The 24500-nt window shown below is 38.2% G+C and overlaps 4 protein-coding genes across 5 annotated transcripts; 2 read left to right on the forward strand and 2 right to left on the reverse strand.

The window, feature by feature from the left end:
- The first annotated feature begins 135 nt into the window (after positions 1-135).
- LOC118267021 (THO complex subunit 6) lies at positions 136-1926 on the forward strand. The gene is made up of 4 exons (XM_035580755.2): positions 136-383; positions 493-882; positions 1107-1269; positions 1526-1926. The coding sequence occupies exons 1-4, from the start codon at positions 280-282 to the stop codon at positions 1841-1843; spliced, it is 975 nt and encodes a 324-aa protein (XP_035436648.2). The 5' UTR covers positions 136-279; the 3' UTR covers positions 1844-1926.
- On the reverse strand, positions 1905-16525 carry LOC118267020 (uncharacterized). 2 transcript variants are annotated; one of them, XM_035580754.2, is made up of 5 exons: positions 16365-16525; positions 5942-6024; positions 5302-5853; positions 2962-3182; positions 1905-2626 (listed from the first exon to the last, which is right to left on the reverse strand). In XM_035580754.2, exons 1-5 carry the CDS (start codon positions 16393-16395, stop codon positions 2155-2157), a joined length of 1359 nt encoding a protein of 452 aa, XP_035436647.2. In that variant the 5' UTR covers positions 16396-16525; the 3' UTR covers positions 1905-2154. The 2 variants fall into 2 exon arrangements, with proteins under 2 accessions (XP_035436647.2, XP_050559251.1); XM_050703294.1 differs by lacking the exon at positions 16365-16525 and adding an exon at positions 6110-6511.
- A 1146-nt stretch (positions 16526-17671) lies between these two features.
- On the reverse strand, positions 17672-20595 carry LOC118266963 (dynein axonemal intermediate chain 4-like). The gene has a single exon (XM_035580636.2). It carries the CDS (start codon positions 20452-20454, stop codon positions 18244-18246), a length of 2211 nt encoding a protein of 736 aa, XP_035436529.1. The 5' UTR covers positions 20455-20595; the 3' UTR covers positions 17672-18243.
- Positions 20596-20812: 217 nt separating this feature from the next.
- On the forward strand, positions 20813-24487 carry LOC118266962 (dynein axonemal intermediate chain 4-like). Its single transcript, XM_035580635.2, has one exon. The coding sequence runs from the start codon at positions 22067-22069 to the stop codon at positions 24290-24292; it is 2226 nt and encodes a 741-aa protein (XP_035436528.2). The 5' UTR covers positions 20813-22066; the 3' UTR covers positions 24293-24487.
- The last annotated feature ends 13 nt before the right edge of the window (positions 24488-24500 follow it).

Genomic DNA, 24500 nt, shown 5'->3' on the forward strand with positions numbered 1-24500 from the left:
GAATACCTCGTACAATTTTATTTATTCATAACTTAATAGTTTTTATAATTATTAAACCTTGAATTTTTACCATAGAGAATAGCGATCCTTTTTTGTTTGCCGTTAGTGTCACTTGATTTGACTATCGGTCATGTCATTTATGTGTCTTTTTTAAATGACATTTGCGTTCGAGGTTATGTTTTGTTTATAAAGACGAGTCCTCAATAAATCTTGAAAAATAACTTAAATAAAGGCTTATTTTGTGTTATAAATACAGAATTATAACCATAAATTGGAATCATGCTTGATAAAATTCTTTATAACACAGTGTTATCCCAAACACTCTCTCCTTGCGGAAAGTATTTGATCGCCGGCAATATTTACAGTCAGTTGGCTGTTTATGAGTAAGTTTGTTTATAAGTTACTTCAATAACCTTCAGTTTTCATTAACTTGTCTGGTAGTTTTTATCTTAATGTTCTCGTTGCTAATTTTTATCTCAACTATATTTTCAGTTTGGATCGAATCCTCAATCCTGTGGTGGAGCTTCTCACATCTGATTACAACAAGCCGAAACACATTCACACTCTTGAGTCTGGGCACCAAATATGCAGTCTAGCGAGTACAGAAAAGTTTTTAATAGTTGGAACAGTAAATGAAATATCAGGTTGGGATTGGAAGAGTGCAGTTAGTTCAAAACTGAGTAAACCTTCATGGAGTATAAGAATACCTTCTCGTTCGTCTATGGAACAGACTGATGTGAACAGTCTGTGGTTATCTGAAGATGAATCGAAGCTGTATGCTGGTTGTGGAGATAACAATGTGTATGTTTTTCATTTGGAAGATGGGAGGCTAGTGTCCACGTTCAAGGGACACAATAATTTTATCCATGCTATAGATGGAAGGTGAGAACTTTGTTATATTGTAGTAAAGTCACTTTTTTTCTATATGAGAGAATTAGATATGTAGACGCTTTTATTAAAATAAAAGTAAATACTGCAACATCATATCTTTTCTGCAATGTAATGCATAATACATTATAATTCCTCAATACAGGCCCAAAATTTAACTGAATTATCATTGCAATTACTAACAAATACCCTTATTCATAAACCATTCTTCTTTACAGGCACCAACAATTAATCACAGCCAGTGAGGATGGGTGCGTGATGCTCTGGGACACTCGTACCAGCTCCAGCCACAACAAACTGGAGCCACATACTAACAGCAAAGTCAGCCGACCTGATATTGGCAAGTGGGTGGGATCTGTGGCTCTCGGAGAGGACTGGATTGTAAGTATCATTCTAGTAACCAGAAATAGATAAAGTTACACCACCCTTCATAATTGAAATCGAGTATAGCTTTATTTTAAATTAGCCTAACATCATTTAAATATCAAGCTTTCAAAACCTAACTTACTTAGGACTTTCTCAGTAGTGGAAATTTTATTTAAACCATGAATTTTTATACATAGGTAGACTTAAAATGTAAGTTTGTATGGATATTCCCAACATAATTGTTAATTTGTTTTTTCTTTTTAATTTTAAGGTTTGTGGTGGCGGCCCACGCCTCGCCCTCTGGCACCTGCGCTCATTGGATGCAGTCACAGTCTTCGACATTCCTGACCATGGCATCCATGTGTCCTTCTTCTACGACGACAGTGTCTTCGCAGGAGGAGCAGCTAAGCACTTCTACCAACTCAGTTACTCTGGAGAAGTGAAGGTGGAACTACCAGTGTCTGCAACCACAGTATACTCAGCAGTCCTAAGAACAAATCCCAAGGTTTTGGCCATCGCTGGCTCCAGTCCAGAGATAGATCTATGCACCACTTTCAACTACAGAGACCAAGTCCTTCATTTTCGATAGGTAAGCTATTTAGGTAATATTTCTTGACAAATAAGTTAATTTTATAATCAAAGACAATCAATAAATGAATGACTTCAACAAAATTTTATTATTTACAACTCACACACACACACACACACTTATATCTAAGACTTTTTTTATTCAATTTCAGTATTTTTTTAAGCTGGCAACAAAAATCCTTTGATTATTGTAACACTTACTAAGAATAGCTTCAAATGCAATTTGAACTCTATTACTCAACATTGGAAATGCAATTTCTTTGCTTATTTGCAATTGTCATGAATAGGAACTAGAGATTTTGTTTTTGAGCGCTAAATGTAGCCATGTCCAGCAACTGCAGCAGGTATGAAACCTTGGCTACCGTCTTTCTTCTTGACGTAGAACCACTCGGCGTCTACATCGGTTTCAACCCCTCCACCTTGCACCAGAACCACTACATCCCCCTTCTGCACCGTCAAAGTCTTGTTCAACACACTCCCCACGTAATCACTATTCACTACTAATAAAGTATGTCTCTTCACTTGTCTAAAATCTCTATTCTCCTTCTCATGTATCTTATCAATATTAGAACAAACGGATTTGGTCTTTAAGTACAAAGAATCAAAGTCTTTTTCTGCGCACGAGTTCTTGGTTTTTCTACGCGTAGTTTTGGAAGGATAGCGGCACTCGGATCGCGTGCGCCCACGCAGTTGTTCCTTCTCGTTGTCTGTGAGGTTTCCGCATGGTCGCGGGTAGATGTCGGTACTGCTCTCCCAACATGGCGTCTTCTTTTGTGGTGATGTTCTGGAAAATTATGAAGATAGCGTCGAATAAATATTTTTATAAAATAGGTAGACAATTATACTCTCTAGTGTGTGCTAAAAAGTAATTAACTATTTGAAGTTTGAATGAAATTCTGTTTGAGTAGAAACTGCAGTGCCTATACCTATCCTACCGAGAGGTATCTACTTATTGTGTCTCGTTATCATCAACAACAGTCACTCCTGGATAATGAGCCCCTTTCATATCTTCATATACTATAGTCAATACTCTTCAAATGCGCATTGGATCGGATTTTGTTTTGTACTAAAAAGGTTCATATTAATAGAATTAATAAAGTAGAAAATTCAACAACGTACTTATTAGGCAGTATTCCCAGGGGCAAACACGCGCTGTACAGCACATAACCCTCGTCACCGTGCGGCGTCTGCGCATACAGCCACTGTTCGTTCTTGAACACCGCGTTCACGACGGTGCCCAGTGGCAGCGACAGTTCTTGCTGGACATCCTTCTGGGTCTGGTACAGGGTGCTAGGGTATGCTATCACGACTGGAATGTTGCCTGGACGGTCTATTGTAGCCTGGAAGAAGAAAATGTGGTTTTTAAGAGAGTATTTTAAGTTATGGTTTTAAAGTGGACTTTATTTTTTAGTCTATCTTTTCTTCATTTGAATACTAGTTGTTGTTATATGTGGCTTTGCCCGCGTGGTCAAAAATGCCTAAAATGCTGATGCAACATGAAAGAAAGACATACAAACAAACACGCTTTCGTGTTTATAATATTAATAAGGTATTTTATCCGTGTGGAATTCCGTATAAAGAACTAATCCATTATTTGGATTCACCTTTAATATCAAAGAATCCACTACAATACCTACTTACATATATGCTTAAAGTAGGTAGGTAAGTGTAATGTCAATCATATTCAGATGTCGGATAAAATTGCTATAAATCAGTTCATGAAGTTTATGTAAAAGAAATACTCTTTTACATAAACTAAAAAATAATTTGATACAGGAATGCACTTATTTATTTATGCTTGTCACAACAATCAATTACGTAAATATAAATGTATGGAAAAGGATGTTCCCTTGAGATTAAAAACGGCTGCAGCAATTATAATATATTTTTGGACGAAGATATAGGTACTCTACTCATTACTCACGGCGTAGGTGCCTTGCATTGGTGTGTAAATATAATATTATGTCTTTATAATAACTATCCTGAGACATACTAAATTAAATAAAAAAATCACGGTTTTCTCACGCCTATTAAAAATAAAGTCGCCGCGTATGAGCACGCTGCTCATGATGAAGAGTCCCCCTGTGACTCGAAACTGGTAGAGCTTTTCTCCATGTACGTGAGTAAACCGTGATTTTTACTCAACATTATGTTGTTCTGATGTGCATTGGCAATACAAAAAAATACTAAAAAAGTGTGTAGTGATATTTGAAAGAACGCAAAGAATGTCCTGTTATATTTATCTGTCCGTATGTGTCAGTTTTGCTGTTTTGAGCGTAAACATGAAAGAAAAAGGTAATGTCGTAATTTACAATCTCCAGTTTTGTAACTACTTACCACAAGAGTAATTTGCTTTTTCTTTGTATAATTTGTACAATTTACGTGAGTGTATAATCAAATCATTTACATACGCATATTTGTTTTACATAACAATCGACGCACACGCATTCACGGAATTAATTTTGTGTTATTATTTTCTTTTAAAAAGAACTAGCCGGTATCTTCGTTTAAGCTTTCATCCGTCCATAAACCATATACACATTCTATCTATTTAAGATCTTGTGCCAGTATAATAAACTACATTATTTATCGGTAAAAATATCAGCAGAATTAATTTTATCTCAGCTTTGCTAAAAACAAAAGTTCTTATGCAAACCTACCTATTCATTTAACATCCACAAAATTATAATCGCGTACCACTAACAATTTAATAGACATGATTTCAGCCACACACGCTACAACTAATAATTTTCCAAAGCGCTTTAAATCTTATGTTCCACAAAGGTCAATTACAAATTATAGTGACCTCTTACGTCGATTTTTTAAAGTCTCTCGTGATATATGGTATTGGCGTGCCGTCGAAATGGCGCAATTAACACCGTAGCGTTTAACCCCACAAAGATATATTGTTGTTTTAAATAAACCGCATTGATGAATGGCCCTCTCGAGATTATCTTGTAACCCCACATTACAACAACCCTAAGAAACGTTCACTTAAGGATTATTATCCTGAATACATACCGCAGCAACAAAATTGCCTCAATAATCTTCCAGACCGATATTCGGCCGAATTTACTTGTACCTATATTAAAAACTTCAAAAAGGATATCGAAATTTTTAAATGACTTGCAATTTATGTGTTGTCCAATTTTGCGCCAATTTCGCGGCTTACGTTGTGCAATCGGGTTTATGCGTCGAGGTAACGCACAAAAACTGTATGTACGTCGTAACGTCATAATAACGCAGAAGAAATGAATAATGATCGAGATTTACAGGTGCATTTAAATTCTTTTGTAAAAAGATCCGTTAATATCGCAATGAGAATGCCAGGATATGATGAATGACTTTTAAAAACAAAATTGGGTTATGTATGATGAGTAGGTTCGTTATTTTGGTGGTGTACAAGGTCTGTTGTTATGCAAGTAAGGATCAATACTAAAGCAATAATAAATACGTTACCTCACTAAGGAAGCTGTCCAAATCTCGTATGTCGTAGCCAAATTTTCCGTTTGGGCTTTTCTTCTTCCTCCTGTGGCGATGGCGGTGCTTCTTCCTGACGTACTCCTCCGTAGCCACACTGGTATCCGAGTACGTGTCCTGCACGTTAGCAAACTCTTCGCACGCATTTCTAAACCTAAGATTATGATAATACTCATTACGTCCCACGACCCTATCTTTCACATCTCTAGGCTTGCACTTTCTGTAACGTTCGATTTCATTTGGCTTCTGATGGTGATTCTTATCTACTTCACTTTTTATTATTGTGTTTTTTATTCTATCTTCACTTTGAAACTTCTCACTAGTCAGCTTCGCATTCTCCAAATTTTCTTTCAGCACCCAAGTAAGCGATATCTTGGATTTGTGGCGGTGTGCTAATGGTGTGGAGTGCCAAAGACCCATGTCTTTAATTTCGGCGTACTCAACACTGGTATCTTGATCGTCATCTACGTGCGACGATATTTTGCAGTTCGCTAGCAAGTCTAAGACTTCGCATGCTGGAGGTGCGTTACTCTGGAATTTACAAGTCACTTTAACAGTTACACAAAATTCACGGTTATTAAATTAATCATGGTGTTTTGTTCGTTTCTATGAAACATACCGTATTGTTCAATCCTTGATCATTAACGTCAAAAGCAAGCACTCGTTCACTGTACGGCGGCGGTAACTCTTTAAACGTGATTTCTGGAAGTTAAATAATAAACGATTAAAAATCACAATCAGACGCACTTAATGCCTCACTGGATACTATTAATAACGAGATTTATACCATAGTCAGCTGAGCGGATTATTGGGCATAAATAATCAAGTCGCAGTCATAACAATGAAAGTGGGCGAGTGCGCGAAACAATGCCCTGCCGGGGGGATGCGCGCTCCCGGACTACCCGGCGGCTCCCGCGCACTGCGCACCACCGACTCTCGCGCACGTCGCTCGGCATAAATCCCCGATGCGCGCGCCGCCCACCGTCGGCGGCCTCGCACCCAGCACTGGTTCCTCCAACTGATACACTATCGACATCGCCCTCCTCTTAAAAAATCTCGGCACATTCTCACAGTTCAAAGTGGGCGCACTCATGCGAGCTCAGTGGAAGACGTCGACTTGCCTCGGGACACGATTTGCAGCCGCCGCAAACATTCGGTCGGAGATGCGGTCATCAATCATATCGCGCATTAATTTATTTGCATAAGTTGATACAGTATTTATGCGCAACCAACTATCACACCTATACGAGTGCTATGGTAGAAAACCGGCAGTCACGAGCCACTAATAGTCAGGTGCTAAGAGTCAAACAATAAGCTCTAAAGGCGAGCGTTTTAACACTTCTCACGCTTTTTGAGGCGTAAAGAGTAAACACCTGTGTTTGTGTTTCGTTATCTTGTCTCGTGCCGCATTTGTATTTTTTTTCCTTAATGGCCGGAGATTCCTTTACAATTTAGTGTTGTTTAAGGAACCGTGACGGACATAAAAACTAGAAGAAATTAAAGCACGCTATGTTTAGATAAATTGTTGTTATAATAACAACTTGGTTGATGAATACTTGGATTTAAACCGTTCATTTCTGCGTGCAAAAGTTATATATCATCTCGGATCTCTGAGATAAACTATGCACGCAATGCATATTTGCAAGTGCAAATCCGCGTTGAATGCGATGCTCTCTTCAAGTTAGACGCCGGAGATAGTTCGCAATTTATTTTCTCTATATTTTTTGTTTTGTGGTCGTCTCTACTGGCTCTTTAGTGGACAACTGTCATTATCGTGTATAAAACGAATGTTTCTAATAGTCCAGTCAATTTAGGAATTCACCTCGGAATTCGAGATACCCAGCTGTAATTTTGTATATACTTGTATTTTGACCCCCTAAAACTTGTCTCAAAACCTACATATGGTAGGGTGTAAGCAACCCTTAAAATTCAGGGTCAAAGGGCCCAAAAATCGTTTTTTTGCGGTTTTTTCGAAATAACTCATTTCCTATGGGTTTTTGGTAATTGTATTCAATAGCAATATTGTAGCATACAAAATTCTCTACAACTTTTGTCTAAACTTTTTTTTTATACGGTGAACCGTTTTCGAGATAGAGGGCGGAGAGCGCGCGGTCACTGCATCTCTTCAAAAAAATTTTTTTTTTGTCTAACCTATCCGTGATGATTGTCTATGGATAGGACATAAAAAAATACGTCATGGTTCCTAAAACCATTTTTCGTCAAAATCAATCGTTTGAAAGATAGACGCTTCCAAAGTGGAAAAATGAGGTCTATCGAATGTGGCCTGCCCCTAACTTTTAAAATAAGTTAGTAAGAAAACTAAACAAAATATATGCTGTAGATTTTAATGAAAACTTTCAACGAAAATTGGTTTGAACGAGATATCATAATTAGTTTTTAAGAATTGATACATTTTTAATAAAAACACACTTAATTTTCCACTTTCTCAATTCTTTTAATCAATTCTTAAAAACTAATTATGATATCTCGTTCAAACCAATTTTCATTGAAAGTTTCCATTAAAATCTACAGCATATATTTTTTTTAGTTTTCTTACTCACTTATTTTAAAAGTTAGAGGACAGGACACATTCTATAGACCTCATTTTTCCACTTTAAAAGCGTCTATCTTTCAAACGATTGATTTTGACGAATAATGGTTTTAGGAACCATGACGTATTTTTTAATGTCCTATCCACAGACAACCATCACGGATAGGTGAGACGAAAAAAAATTTTTGAAGAGATAACCCTCTATCTCGAAAACGGTTCACCGTATAAAAAAAAGTTTGTACAAAAGTTGTAGAGAATTTTGTATGCTACAATATTGCTATTGAATACAACTACCAAAAACCCATAGAAATGAGATATTTCGAAAAAACCGCAAAAACACGATTTTTGGGCCCTTTGACCCTGAATTTTAAGGGTTGCTTACACCCTACCATATGTAGGTTTTGAGACAAGTTTTAGGGGGTCAATATACAAGTATATACAAAATTACAGCTGGGTATCTCGCATTCCGAGATTCTTACCTAATTTAACCTTATTTGACTGGACTATAATAAATATCAAGTGACAATACATTTCACAAATATCGTTGCTTTTACGTCCGTTAGAAAACGTCCGCGCGTCGCGCGTCCTAATTACACTAAAAAGTAGATATGAAAGAAAAAAGAACGAAAGTGTCAGATGGTCGTTAAAATTCAACAATAACACATTTGTCAGTCTAGACTCGTAGACTCAAGAAATAACTTTTTCTAAACAACACACACCACTGCTGCTTAGAAAATAGGCAGCATCATCAAAATTGGATGTTGAGAACCACGCACTTAGCCACCATTTTAGCAATTCTTTCTTTTGAACTTTCGGTTTAAAAGTTGCAGGTCATGGACCCACACAATGAACTTTCAGCCTACGCTACTTCGTTGGCGATTTTTGTTTATACCCGATGGTGACAATTTTATTACTTTCTTTATTTACGAACACCATAAAATAAATGCGACAGCTATAACATTTACGCTTTTTACATTCCACGAAATTGGAAAGTGAGACAGTTTGTTGATGCTGTGTCGCGTACGTTACTCGGACGCCAATTTCACGGTTTTATAGCGGCCAATATTACCTTGCGGCTCTCACATAATAATTGTTATTACATACTTGAAATACGCACGTAATTATACAATTTCGTTACAAAATATGGCCGCTGTGGTCACACACCGCGGCCAGGCCACAACAAACATATTTATGTCTGCTGTTATTATGACAAAATTAATTACTTTCATTAGACGCCTTCGTTCGGCCACCCACATCGTATTGGGGATTTTATTATAAGTTATTGGTGTTAAACATGATGGTTTCCGAGGTTTTGGCTTTTATCGTAATTAAACAATTTGGAAAATTGGTTTTTATTGGAAGTATGTGATAAATCTTCTGGGAGAGTTCGAAGGTTAATTGCAATTAGCAGTATAGTAATTTATATGCAGATTCGGTAACTTTCTTAATTTTGATAGCCCTTCAAATAAACCGCATATCGAGTAAGAGTACTATCTGGGTTAGTAACAATACGTTTCGAACTGCGATAAACATTACACTATAAATTAGCCATTTATAATCATATAATAAAGGTTTACAAGTATGGGTTTACAGTAAACAAAAATACATAATGATCGATAAAAAGCATTCCGAAAATATTTCATCGATTTTTATTCGAACCTTAAGAGGCGTGAAAACGGAAGACAATGCGTTTAAGGGCAAATCACGAGCATATCGCTATGTGGGGAATGTGTCCTCACAATGAGCCGGAATGCTGCGCAGATCACGACAACTGCCGAAAACGTGCGCACACGCATCCCGGCAGGAGTCCCGCCGCGCGCCGCGCAGCCGCACAATGACTTAGCTCGTAAAACAAATCATTCATGTTTTGATAATATGCATCTGTTATAAAGTTTATAACACCTCCAATGTCGTGTACGGTATCCAGAAAAAATAATAATTTGATGACTCTAAAGATTTTCTTTATTTAATTTTCTTCCTTCAATTCATTTATTTTAGTTTTAGTGATTGTCTTATAATCCGCAGTAGCGACAGTTAAATGTTTTTGGAACAGATTTATTTGCTCGAAAATAACCTGTATTTTTTATGATATCTTACTAAAAAATCTATAATGAAATCGACGGATTTGAATATTAATTTATTACGGGAACTGTCAAGAAAAAGATATTATTCATGTTTCTGTGACATTTCAAAGCTAGCAGAACATAGTCAATAGATTAACGCTAACATTTAATAATTTCCTGACAATCTACCACGTCGCGTTCCTAAATGTAGAACGGTCCATAGTAATCTACATCTATCTACACTAATATGCTCCAGAACTACTGGTCCGATTGGAATAATTATTTTTGTTTTGGATAGGGTATTTATTGAGGAAAGCTATAGGTAAGCTATAAAACATCAGAGCAGGGCATAGTAGCTAAGCGTTTTGATAACCTTACTCAAACAAACTGTTATAGTTTGTTTTTAGGGTTCCGTAGCCAAATGGCAAAAAACGGAACCCTTCCCCCTCTAACTTTTAAAATAAGAGAGTGAGAAAATAGATTTCAATAGAAACTAACAACGAAAATTGGTTTGAACGAGATATCATTATTAGTTTTTAAGAAATAAAACATTTTCAAAAACCGCAAATATAACTTTGTCGTTCATACAAACTCTATGCAAAACCAAGTTATTTTATAACTTTTATATTGTGGCATCTACTTGCTGCTACGGAACCCTTCATGGGCGAGTCCGACTCGCACTTGGCCGGTTTTTCTAAATTCTAATATTTCTAGAGTTTTGATCGGATCTTTAAGTTTTTGTTAGCTTGAACTGCAACAAACTTATGTTAAGGAGACTCATAGTCCAGCAGTGTACTTTCACAGACTATTGATGTTAATAGCAGATCCCAAGAAGATGATACCTATCGACCTTGACTTAAGCATAGTTTATGCCAAGAGAAACTATAGGTACTTAGGTGATCAATAACAAAATTAAAAATTCACGTTTAAACTACAATACGAACTAGCCATTAGTTGAACCTGTTATTAAGTCGATCATTATCGATAAGTAATTATGTTCGTCCACGAAATATTTTTTGGAACGCCTCCATTCTTAGATAATAATAAACTTAATAGCATTAACATTATCTTGCAAAAATCTACCATAAAGTTCACGTTTAAAAGTGGCAAGTTGTGGTGATTTATTGGTTTACTAGCTTGGACCAACGGCTTTACTTGCTTTGGAAATTAAATTGGACTATTAGGAATTTGGATGTAGCAAAACAATGATAGGGCATTTTAAAACGATAGTGGCGCCATTTTTAGTCTATAAGGTGCATAAATTATGGTGAAAATAAACAGCTTTTCTCTGGGTTTTCATTACATTTTCTGCAATAAGTAACAAGTAATACCTATATAAAATATTGATTTATGTTAAACGGTGCTTATATTGTATTGTAATTAATAGTATGTACCAAATATCAGATTGATCGGACGTCAGGAAGGGGGTTAAATTCCAATTACTTTGGACACAAACAAACAAACACGTCAACTGTTTGTTTTTGATTAACAAAACCGTTAAAAAGTAACCACCGTTCCGTTGTGTTAACGAGCCTAAAACACACAGACATCACCAATATTTCAATGTTAGTATGGAGATTTCTAGGTAGGGCACAACTTATGACTGGCGGAATACTCTGATGTTTGTGATGGATTTTCTTTTTGTAGTTTGTGACAGTTTAGTAGTGATAAAGGCGTTCTGTATAGTCATTTATGTTGCTAACTGCCTGACACTTGAGTATACTTAATGGTTGTTTTCTCAGTTTTCGTTGAAAAACTTGAGTTATTTTTAGGAGCGAGTTTTTTTTCTGACAACGAGCGGATGACTTAATCTAATCTTTGTGAGTGTGGACTAAAGCCGTGTTGATTATTTGTTAAATTAATTGTAATGGGATGGTACTGTTATGGAGTATCATATTATATTAGCTACTAATAAAAATTATAGTCGTTAAACGGAGTTTAAATGAAGAGAACTAACATTTTGAGATTAAAATATAAACTAATATCAAACAAACTTGTATCTATATTTCTATATTTAAGTAATATGATGTCATTAACGAGATAACTGGCCAAAACATTTAAATTATAAAATTTGTTCAAAAAATTAAAAAAAACCATTTAATTTCTCTCTCACTCAATAAAATTACGTAAGAAAATGATGCACGTCCTAACATCTTTACAACCGCACACATTACGTATTGGCGTCCGTGACTTAAATTCGTGAACGCAGCGTCTGAGGGATCATTGGAACTGGTAGGAGGGCAGGAGGGAATTAAGGGTAAGTGTAGGCAACCGATAATTGCGTGGGAACGAGCCCCGCCGCCTGCGCCCGCGCCGACAGCACAAAAGTATTGCTGATTATTGTTGTTGTTGCCAGTATGGAATATTGTTCATGAGGGAAAGTAAAATTAAACCTAAACTTAACACCTTTACCGAAAACCACATACTTTATCTTTATCCATTACAGATTTGAAGCCCTTGTTGACTGCCAAAAGTCCAAAACCAGTCGACCTAGGCAGAAGCTATTAGTGAAAGTAAAACGCAAAATTTCAACAAGTTTATAATGTTTTTTTTATGATTATGTAAGATCCATTTATTTTAATATTGATGATTTTTTAATTAAACGGAAGGAGAGGTGTGTCGTAATTTATTGACACCGATACGTTTACTAATCGATGTGTGATTTGCGATTTATGTAAGTAATCGATTGTGCATGTTCAGCTGCTAATTTTTAATTTTGAGATAACCACGTCAAAGATTTATGAGATTATATAAATATACAAACACACTGACATGATTTAGTCATTCTATTTGTATTATACAAAAAACATACTATTACTTAACTAACTAAGTATCTATGTATTAAAGGCTAATTAAGTCCTACGATCTGAACAGTGTCTCTGCCAACTCTACTTCCTCTATGCACCTCCTACATCGCATTGCACGCCACAATCGGCGAAAAGGTAAAATTGCTGCGCCGGCGCATTCTGCGTCTCGAGCGCTCTGATACCAAGCACACGCACTACAAAAGGTCGATGAACAATTTATGCAACACTGACAAACACTTAAATGAAAGTTTGTCTTAAAATACAACATTAACAAAGTCAACTAACAATAATTTGTAATAACAATTTTTAATTAGCCTCTCACTTTTGATGGATATAGTTTTGTATGGAATGGATTTTCTGCTGCATACTTGTAATGGTCCTCCGCAGTCTGCGCATACGACGCACACCTGCACGATTCATGCATTGTGCGCATCATAGTGCATCCTGTAATGACTGCGTCTTTTCCTACATATTCCCTTACAAGCGCAAAAATGTGGATGCTAATGCTGAGAGAAACCGATTCACTTAAAAAGCCTTTTAAACCGAACAGGACTTTATTTTACCCGTTAAACAAACTTTAGACTTATTATAAAAGCATTAAGTGGGTACCTGAACTCAAATATAATCCGGTAGAAAAACTTAATAACTCAAGTATTTGTCTAGCCGCGACCAAACAGGTTTTTTGTTAAAGAAAGCGGTGATTTTTGTCTGCCAATATTAGTATTTTGCCGTTTAAATAATGGTGAATTTACGGATGATAGAAAGCGAAATCCGTAGAGTTTAGTGGAACGCTTTCCTAATGTCGCAAAACATAGTATGACTGTGGCGAATAGGTAATCGTAAGTATGGGCTGCGTTATTCGTTCCACTCACCGGCTCCAACCACTGGCGGGGCGATGGTGCTGACATCTTTACAATGCAGCCACGTAATTATCTGTGAATCCTTTATTACGTGCATTACCATCTCCGAAGCTGCAAAGTGCATGACAATTGGTGATTTGCGTGTTAGGTTAACCACCGGTGACATTCTTGTCTGAAGATGTGACGAAATGGCGTCTAAGGTGATAATGTAACAAATTACTTTGGAATTGATTTCGTTATACATATCAGCCGAAGCATTTTCATTCCTCCTATTTGTACCTATTATTTTCCAAATACTTGCCTACACTACCTCATTGGTCAAGTGGTTTCAAGTGCACCTACCGGTAAACTAACCTCAACTTCCATAGTCGAAATCGGCAAAAAGCTAAGTGCTAGAAAATCAGTGACGTTCTTTGGCTACAAATTGTTTAGTTCTCTTTTTTTTAATGTCACCTTTCCAATAACTCGTCAAAAGTGTGCTCTAACTTTACAGACACGACGCTATCGAGCTTTAGCTGACGTAATCTTATGTTTACAAAATAACAATCCCAAAACTTTTTAAACTTCGAAGTAGGCCACAACTCACGTAGGCCCACAATCCTTCATAACAGAGTATCAATCAAAATGCACCCGAATATCAAGAAGTAACAATAGCTATTGTGTGCCGACTCTATTAGATAAAATGCGTTTTGATAGGAAAAACAACAATGGTACTAATAAATAAAAGTATGCCACAATAGGCTTAATCTGTATAGTTTTATTATGCAACAAAGTTTATCATTGTAATAGTAACACAGATTCAAAGAGAGACTGGAAGAGCTAGGATTTCTTTAGATATTTGGTTGTGGTTGTGAACTACTTCAAGGACCCAATACTCACAATCCTGCCTGCTAAGACCACTAGTAATAGAAAAACATATTAACAGAAAGTAGGTAGCTATCGAATAAAACACAAAATAACCTTGAAAAATCCCAAAAAGAAAATTCAATTTTCCACAAAGTAAATAAAATAACCAGGCTCGTGTGAAACTCTACTAGTGTATGGTTTTTTTATTCATTGAACTAGGAAAGTGACCCTCTACATCATTCCGTCACATGTCGTTTCTAAGGGGTATCCGCAATGACGCGACGTGCTCCAGGAAGGGCTGTCCCTTCCATTTTACATAGCCCACTGGCTACATTCCTATTCTTCTCGGATTACTGAATCTCGCATAATTTATCTTAACAGAGAATGCAATTTGTTAGACGGACTCTAAGTAGACGACGCCGACGCAGCTCGACAATACTCTATGATTCGTTTATGATATCATTTGTTTTACAGCGTCTAAACATAGCCTTAGATTTGTCCCAACTTGAGCATTACCTACATCTAATCGAGACTTGTTAAAAGCTGTACTTATCGATATCTGTAAGACTATAACCGCAGATTAGCCGATACTTTCAACGCAAAACGTTTAATTATTACATCTATAGCCAGTTCAAAACATATCATTAACAATTCGACGTAGCGATGGTATCATAAAACCGCGATCATCGCTCGGCTGCTTTTCGGCATCCACATGGAATTCCTGCTACACTGGCATTCGGGAAACCGATTAAAAATTCAGAAAAAAGAGCTTTACGTACAATAATTTAAGGTCAAGAAGGAGCGTGATCTCGACGCAGTGGATAAAAATTATTTATTTGCGTGGGGCGCGGCAATTAGGGGGGCGGAGCGCGTCTGCGCGCACGACCTCTCGACCCTCGGCCTGCGCCCGCGCAGCCGCGCCGCGCCGCCTGTGGACACTCGTCCTGTCACGGTGATGGCCCAGCGAAACATCTCGGAATTGCATGCGCTCCTCGCTCTGTAGCACGATCTCACCTACTTTCGCGAAATATGTTTAACATTTTTGCATTTTTCGTGTGCAAGACATTAAAATTACTCGTGCAGTTTAACCGAAGAGGTAATTGTTTGAACTTTTAGGTAAGTATAGTCATTACACGCTTTCAAATTCATCAGACTGACAGTGAAATTGCATCGTTTTAAATTATTATAAAACACATAGGTAAGTCACTGTGTACCCACGCTGTACAAGCTGGGGCTGCATGCTCCAAATACCCATATGCCACGAGTATCCTGGTCAGTTTTATTATTACATTCTTAAAAGGAGATGCAATTACCGATACGGCGTGTATCGATGGACGCACGCGCACGCATGCTCTCATCGCCACAGACCGCCGACAAAATGTAGGCGGCGCGCGGCGGTGCGGGTAGAAATTAACCCGACTCTAGTATCTAATAGTGTACCATGTTGCTCTTTAGCTTTGTTGTGCTTTTGTTTCCGATGATGGGAGCGACGGGAACTAGCCATGAAGACGATTAATTTACGCTCTACATGACGGGTACTCGTTTTATGTGCAACAAGACGAAATATGCGCGCATTCGCGGTATTTTGAAAAATAAAAATATTCTTGGGCTCTGTTAAGTAGGTAGGTAAAGGAGTACGAGCCTCGATATAAATGTAGAATCATTGGAGCATGTAGAATGTTTGAGAATAATAATATGTAATCTAAAGTCTGAAAAAGTAAAAATAAAAAAGTTACGAATAGACGATCGCGAATAGTTAAAAATAAAGAGACCGCATCAAATATCTTCCGATGTACATCAGTACACCGGAACACAACACTCACCGACTTGGCCAACATCAATTAGCTCACATCACATGTAACAATTATATCATTTAGTTAAATAATTGGCATTACGCAAGGTATGAGCAACTTACTCTCTCGGAACTTGTTGAAGATCCTCTTCATGGCTGACTGGCGCTGGTGGCTTCTGGAGTACTCTTGTTGTGGCTACTTGGCAGGTGTGTTTGTTTGTAGTTAATGGGGTTCTTGGGTTCTCGCCAGGTGTTCCCGCGCACGCGCCCGCGACACAAATGCTGTCTGCAGCGAGCTGGCCACCGTCACGCTCGGGTGCGCCTGCGTCGGTAGCGTCGCGGGGTGGATAAACTTTACATCCGAATGCATGGACTCCTGATATGGTGTGCTCGTTCAATTTGCAAATGAGTAATCTTTGTTTTTGAGCCATTAATATTTTCTTTGTTATGGTGTGAGTTCTAAGTTTCTTTGTTTTGGTATGATGCTAAGGTAAAGTAAGTCTCACTTATCAGTGCCTAAACATACTTAACGTAGGTACTATTATTAATATGATAAGTGCCTATTTCAAGAGGGCTTCTTCGAAAGTATCTCTAGTTTTTTGTTCGTTTTTGAGCCAGTTTACTTGTTTTATTTTATCAAGCTGAAACTTAAGCTACTTAGAAAAGTTTTAAGACATCCAGGTTGTAGAAATGTATCTGAGACGAATTCTAGTTAAAGTTTAATGGCATCCTTTTATCCCTTACTTATGTTAACAGTTATTGCAATTAAAGTAATGGCACATAATAACAAATCTGACCTAAGGCGGGTGATTAAGACCACAGACAAGTGCGGTGAGGTGAGGCCCATAAGCGGAATCACGCTTGCCTGGCGAAGCGCGACGTGGAGTGAGCGGCGCGCCGTGCGATATGCTCTGCGGAACCCACATATGTACTTACATGTCATACATAAGAATATAGGTAGGCTCATTCTTTCTCTTCATACTTTTGTAATGCGCCATATATACCATGGTACCTATAAGTAAAATTTTGAAGGAGTCCCATAACTTTTGACTGCACGGTTGGTGCGGTGGCTGGGCAACTGGCTGCCGGCACTGCAACGGGTAGCGGGTTCGATTCCCGCACGGAGCAACTCTTTGTGTGATCCACAAATTGTTGTTTCGGGTCTGGGTGTCATGTGCATGTGATCTTGTATGTTTGTAAACGCACCCACGACACAGGAGAAAATCCTAATGTGGGGCAACGTTTTATAAAAAAAAAAAAAAAAAAAAATAATAAAAAAAAAATCATCATTAACAATCGGTTTTGCCGTTGCGTACATCATGCCTCCAATTATGTAGAGGATAATTATGTTCTACATGTTTTCTACAACTACTAGATGCATCCTTGTGGATTCTTTAATTCTTTTACCCCGTAAATAAATAAATATTAGCTATGATAATAACATTTAATAACTAAGAAACTAAAAATACTTAATGTAACCATAATTATAAGACGATTTTGAACTTAAATTCCTTCTTGTTAAGACATATTGCTAGGCTATTCTGCACCTTTCAATTCGAAAATCGAAATGAACTCGATCGCGGTCTGCTATGTTATTGGTTGTGAGAATAATCTCGGCGAATGACAGACGAGAATGCGATTAAGCTCACGTGGAAAGTTCGAATTGATAGTTATAGAATAATCTGGCTGATTAGTTACTGAACGTCGACCTACCCCAGTGATTTTACCAACGCTTTTCGACTGAAGAACGTAGTCTATGAACGTTTTGGTTATCTATCTGACCTCGCTAGCTGGTCGCGATTTTAGTTCGCATCTAACCGGGTCAATACCTACCAGTTAGGCTGATTAATATAACATACATAGGTATAACCTACACACGCCTATGTAACAATAGCATTCAATAACTTTTGACAAATTGCATTATTAAAAACAATCTGTATAAAATCGCAATGAGCTTAAAGTTCTCAAGATTAGAATATCATGTAAGTAGTGACGAGTGGCATTAAGTAGACTTCCGCTTTTTGAATCTCAGAAGTTTATCGAGTTGCTTCAACATGTGAGGTCTGGTGCACAGGGCTTTTCTTATAACATCATCCAATAGCTTTTTCTGATTAAACGGGGGTATAGGAGTGTCCTCCAAATGGAAAGTATGCAACCTCCCCATCGTGTCCCCGACAAATACGTTATGTCCACAAGGCGCAAATTTTACGTACGTCAACGTTACATTACCCGGAAACATGTGTTCAGCACATGGTATATGAACTTTTCGACGTAAATCCCAAACTGATAATGTGTTCCCACTTGCAGATATCAAAATAGTAGCGTTTATTGGACAAAATGCTATGCCGTTCACGGCGTTTCGGCAAGTTAGTGTTAATATAACTTCGTCCATGCCTTCTATCCACAGCCGAATAGCATTGTCAGCGCCACACGAGGCCAGCAAGTAGTTCATAAAGGGCGAGTTACACAAGTCAGTGACGGGGCCCGCGTGAGCGCGGTACACGTCTATGTGCTGGTTCAGATAGTGCGTGGAACATCTGTGTATGCAGCCCTCGTCGGTGCCCACCAGGTAGCAGTGGTCTATAGTGGGGTGCCATATCATACACAGCACCGCGGGATATCGAGTAATGGGCACGTCATGTTTAGGGCACGGTTTGGTAGTTTCTAGTCCCTTCAACTTGCCTTCGACGGCAGATACGCGCATCATGGGCGTACTGATGAACTCGTGCGTTTTTGTGCTTTGAAATCTACGGATTCTTCCATCTTGGCACGCTGTCATCACAAATTCGCTATCAATTTCTAAAGAGCTCCAACTTATGACCCAAATTGGCTCGAAGCAAGGGTTTGTGTCACGTTTGCTTCTTGCTATTATTTTGATAGAGTACGAAGTTATATCTAATATTATTACATCGCCATCACAGAAACCACACGCCAACCAATTCGGATTTCTTTTCGAGAAACCGACACTAGTTACCGGTACTATAAATCGATAAAGTCGCTCTGGTTTTCTTGGATTTTTTGTACTCCAAATACAAACAATGCCTTGACAGACATCTGCATAACCGAATTTACCATGAGATATAGCACATATGTTTGAGTACTTTGGATTGAAAGATATGCTAGAGATTGGTTTGTTCAGAGTCTCTTCACATTCATATGTCCACAAATTGACCAATGTGTATACATATATTAGATCTAATGATAAAGGATCCATATTGATGAGCCCTCGGAACGTCTTCTGTTGTGCAGCAAATACCAATGAAGCGAGCACTCGTTCCATCAAAAGTACAGCATCTAAATATTGATGCGTGGCTGCTATCTCCGTAAATGTTTTACCAATGCGTCTATGTACTTCAATTTTTTTTCTTTTCTTCCGTAACATATGTGCTGCTGCAGACTGATACATTACCATTTCATCATCGTCTTCTTCGGCTACCGTTTGTTCAATTTGTGCATATGTATCGAGCATATCCCACATTGACGCGAATGATATGGCGTTCTTTTTTTGGGGCCTCGTCGCAAGTGTGTGTCTGGTCTGTGTCATTTTTATTTGTGTTTGTGTTTCTTCATTGACTATTTTTCTGTTTTTTCCTTTTCCTAGGGTGATGTAATCATAAAAAGCATTATCCTCTTCTATGAAATTTCCTTCTCGTGATCCTTTTTCGTACGATAAACACGGTAAAGAAATTAAGAAAACTGTTTCAGTTTCTTTGAGAGTGATAAATATTTCTGGTGGATAAGATGTGAGTGGTGGCAATTTTGGTAAGTAAAATGCGGATGGAGCAAGACCAACTTTGTTGTCTTCTACTTCTATTCCTTCCTCGGTGTTGATTGAAACATCTATTTCGATGTCATCCAAATTTATAGTAGTAGCATAGACTTTAGCACCAGCGGCAATAGCAATTGTTTCTAAACCTGTTCTGGACTTAGATCTTGTATATTTAATAGCTGCTTCAAATCTAGCTCGAGACCTATGATCGAACGCGGCATGTGTAGTCAGGTCCTCCAGCGTTACGTATGCGGGATCCAGTATATTATCTGGAGTCACATTTACTCCTTTGACTATCACTTTGTAGAACAATCGCATATCTAAAGTAGCCGGAGTGAGCTTCACGGACTTAGTTTGATGTGCACTTGGTTCACGTAATTCGTATACTGAAGGATCTTTTCTTGAATTTGTATTAGATACTACAGAAATGTCGGCTTCCACCATCTTGCTTAACTCTTTGATGGACTCTATTTAAAAGATTGGCTTGAAATGGAGTAACTTAAGCGTAATATTTATATTATTTTACTATGCAGCAAAGTGATTGTAATTGTACGGATAATGACATTACGTAGGTAAGTTTAAGAATTCCAGTTGGCTATGATTCTGACATATTACAAATACCTACTATATAACCTCATTGACTCACACTCTTTGCATTCTGACGTTATTGACAAAGGCTACCCAGGCTACCACAGAATAGATAAAGAAGGCGATGGGTAAAAGATTAGATTAGATTTAGATTTCAGCCATGATCGTCCCGCTGCAGGGAAAATGCCTCCCTACCTTCCTTTCTCTCCTCTCTGTTTAAAGCTTTTTGCGTAAAAGGCGGTCCAAAATTACCTAATAGTTTAAAACTTCTTACTTGTGTTAACATAACTAGCTTGTGCTAGCGGCTTCGCCTGCGTTCCCGTGTCATAGATAGTACCTAGCCTATATGACATATACTCTACTCCAGAACAAAATTTACTCCTGTTCCTTTCATCTCGCTCCCTTCAGCAGTTTTGACGTGACGGAGTAACAAACAAACTTTCGCATTTATAATACTAGTAAGATATCATCACGCCCACGCTTGTTGTGCACTGATATCGCATGTCATTCCTATATACGCTCATGTGTACATTAAACATACAATAAATTATAAAATCCTAGATCTCTCATTATAAACACCTATGAAATAATTATTTTTTGGTAAACTAGAACAAGTTTACCGCTTTAGCCTTTAATATATGCACAGTAGTAGGTACCTATGTATTTGCCTATATGGGACAATATATGTTGGGTGATAAAGGTTTATAAATGGCATTTTCAGAGGCAATAATTTTGAGTACTTTATTAATTGATTATTTTTACTGTTTCAAGATTAATTATCGAAATCTTCTGTTTTAAAGAGCTTCATATAGTACTTTATGCCCAGTAGCGTGGTTTGTTTGTTGCCAAGCAATGGTATTGCCAAATGAAACGAAATAGGGATTGAATCAATAATTATGGAATCGAGAAACTATTCGATTGAGGTTGGTACCTATAGTTTTTTTAGTTGGTATTCTTTTGTTTGACTAAAAGGAACGAACGGGAAGGAAGCAACATAATGGAGGTGTCTAGAGGTAAGATGGGCCTTAGGTCGTAGGTCGCATCATCACTTACCATCAGGCGAGATAGCGGCCAATCGCCGACCCATTTAACATAAAAGAAAGATACTTAAGATTCGTCAAAATAGATGTTGGTATAAGTAGAAGGTACAGGTAGATTGCAGGAAGCTTTCTGTTTAAAAATGTTGAATCTAGAATCAAGTCATTTGATTTATCTATAATAATGTACATTAATAACACCTACTTTGAACCAAAGAGTATAATAAGTAGGTATAGGAGAACTTTGAACACAGTCAGTGTTCACATAACACCTCACACCTTATAATATGTGACATTTTTATGACAATACAGAAGTAAAAATCCACATGTCTAGTTTATTACTTCATTATACAGTTATTTTAATATTATTAAAAATATTTATTAATTTATTATAATTTATTAGCTAGTATATTTTTCTCCAGTTTTTGAAAATGGTAATAACCGAAAGCGCGACTTCACTTAGACGTGCTGTTTGTGGGAGTGTAAGCTCGTCGTCTGAATATGTTTTAGGTGTTGAGCCTGCTATTTCTGGTAAATCTGTGAAACTAGCTCCTTCCGTGGTAACAAACAAGCGGTTACTGTACAAGGTGATTTTCAAAGGGGTCGATTGTACCCCTGACGATATCACTGACCCCGCGTACGCTATCCTGGATGAAAAGCTGACAAACACAGCTTTTGACGGGAAATCGAGATCCAGAAGTGAAGCAGCCATTAAATTCACGAGGTCCAAGTCCTTGATAGCCATGGGCGGCGGTGGACCTAAAGTTATCGCCACCACTATCAATCTTGACGACATCGAAATCGATCACACACTCAACACTGAGGAGGGCATAGACACCGATGACGGTCAGCTTTCCTTGGCGCCGTCTGCATTTTATTTACCAAAAATGAATCCGATAACGTCGTACCCTCCAGAAATGCTTGTTACGCTCAAAGAAACTGAAACTGTTTTCTTAATATCGTTGCCGAGTTTATCATGTGACAAAGGATCAGCGGAAGGGCAAATCGTTGAAGCCGACAATACATTCTATGAGTTCATTACAGTTGGAAAAGGTAAAAACCGAAAAATGGTTAATCAAGAAACTCAGACCAATGCTAAAATGACACTCACCCGGCATACCATAGCTACGAGGCCGGAGAAGAAGAATGCCATGTCATTCGCTTCGATGTGGGACATGCACGACACTTACGCGCATCTTAAAATGATACAGGATCAAGAGGAGGAGGATGATGAGATGGTGATGTACCAGTCCGCAGCACCCTATATGTTGCGGAAGAAGAGAAGGAAGCTACTACATCCAGAGAAAACGCGACCAAAGACATTCGAAGCGATTGGAGCCACGCCGCAATACTTGGACGCAGTGCTCCTGACAGAACGTGTACTCGCTTCCTTGGAGTTCACTGCCGCCCAGAAAATGTTTCGGGGACTTGTCACTGTCGATCCGTTATCATTAGATTTAGTTTACATTTACACTTTAACTAATTTGTGGACTTTTGAATGTGAGGAGACTTTGAACAAACCAATAATTGATATATCTTTCAATGCGGTATGCCCAAACATTTGCGCTATAGCTCATGGAAAATTCGGCTATGCGGATGTTTGTAAAGGCATCGTTTGTGTTTGGTGTACCAAAAATCCACGTAAGCCAGAAAGACTTTACAATTTTGAAGTACCTGTCACGTCTGTGGGCTTCTCTGAAAAACATCCTAATTGGTTGGCATGTGGGTTTTTTGACGGTGATGTGATAATACTAGATATCACTTCATATACTCCAAAAATAATAGCAAAAAGCAAACGTGATACAAATCCCTGCTTTGAGCCAATTTGGATAGTAACTTGGCGGATTTCTCCAGAACGAGACAGCGAGTACGTGATGGTAGCTTGTCAGGATGGACGGATTCGTAGATTGCAAAGCACAAAAACGCACGAGTTCATCAGTACGCCCATGATGCGCGTATCTGCCGTCGAAGGCAAGTTGAAGGGACTAGAAACTACCAAACCGTGCCCTAAACATGACGTGCCCATTACTCGATATCCCGCGGTGCTGTGTATGATATGGCACCCCACTATAGACCACTGCTACCTGGTGGGCACCGACGAGGGCTGCATACACAGATGTTCCACGCACTATCTGAACCAGCACATAGACGTGTACCGCGCTCACGCGGGCCCCGTCACTGACTTGTGTAACTCGCCCTTTATGAACTACTTGCTGGCCTCGTGTGGCGCTGACAATGCTATTCGGCTGTGGATAGAAGGCATGGACGACGTTGTAATGACATTAGTCTGTCAAAGCGCTGTTAACGGGATATCGTTTTGTCCAAATAACTCGACTATCTTACTGTCTACGAGTGGGAATACGTTGTCAGTTTGGGACTTGCGTCGCAAGATTCACATGCCATGTGCCGAGTACCAGTTTCCTGGAAACGTGACGCTGACGTACATAAGGTTCGAGAAATCCGGCCACAATGTGTACGTCGGGGACACGCAGGGCAGGCTGCATACATTATATTTGTCGGATACGCCGATAGCGCCATACAATCAAAAGAAACTGTTGGACGAAGCGATAAGGAAAGCTCTCTGTACCAGACCAAGCATGTTAAAGCAACTGGACAAGCTCCTTAGGTTCAACGCCCGCAAGGTTCGAGGTTCGTAGCTGGAACGAACAAGGAGACCTCGCAACGCAACATGGCCAACAAATAGTGATAATGTAGATATTATTATTATTGTGATAGATCCGTCGCGATATATCGATATTTTTGTTGTAGCTTTAGTATAACCATGCCGTATTTATAACATACTTACATTTATTTTAGACTATACTTTAACTTAATTTACATTATTAAAACTACCTACATTACTTT

The sequence above is a fragment of the Spodoptera frugiperda genome, chromosome 23 (genome assembly GCF_023101765.2).
Source record: "Spodoptera frugiperda isolate SF20-4 chromosome 23, AGI-APGP_CSIRO_Sfru_2.0, whole genome shotgun sequence".
Lineage (NCBI taxonomy): Eukaryota > Metazoa > Arthropoda > Insecta > Lepidoptera > Noctuidae > Spodoptera > Spodoptera frugiperda.

Bases quoted from the DNA above. Each gene is read 5' to 3' on its own strand.
- LOC118267021 (XM_035580755.2), top strand. From the start codon at position 280: ATGCTTGATAAAATTCTTTATAACACAGTGTTATCCCAAACACTCTCT. The intron at 384-492 runs GTAAGTTTGTTT...CTATATTTTCAG, and splicing joins AGTCAGTTGGCTGTTTATGA to TTTGGATCGAATCCTCAATC. The intron at 1,270-1,525 runs GTAAGTATCATT...TTTAATTTTAAG, and splicing joins CTCTCGGAGAGGACTGGATT to GTTTGTGGTGGCGGCCCACG.
- LOC118266962 (XM_035580635.2), top strand. From the start codon at position 22,067: ATGGTAATAACCGAAAGCGCGACTTCACTTAGACGTGCTGTTTGTGGG.
- LOC118266963 (XM_035580636.2), bottom strand. From the start codon at position 20,454: ATGGTGGAAGCCGACATTTCTGTAGTATCTAATACAAATTCAAGAAAA.
- LOC118267020 (XM_035580754.2), bottom strand. From the start codon at position 16,395: ATGAAGAGGATCTTCAACAAGTTCCGAGAGA. The intron at 6,025-16,364 runs GTAAGTTGCTCA...TTTAACTTCCAG, and splicing joins CTTCAACAAGTTCCGAGAGA to AAATCACGTTTAAAGAGTTA. The intron at 3,183-5,301 runs GTAACGTATTTA...TTCTTCTTCCAG, and splicing joins TGGACAGCTTCCTTAGTGAG to GCTACAATAGACCGTCCAGG.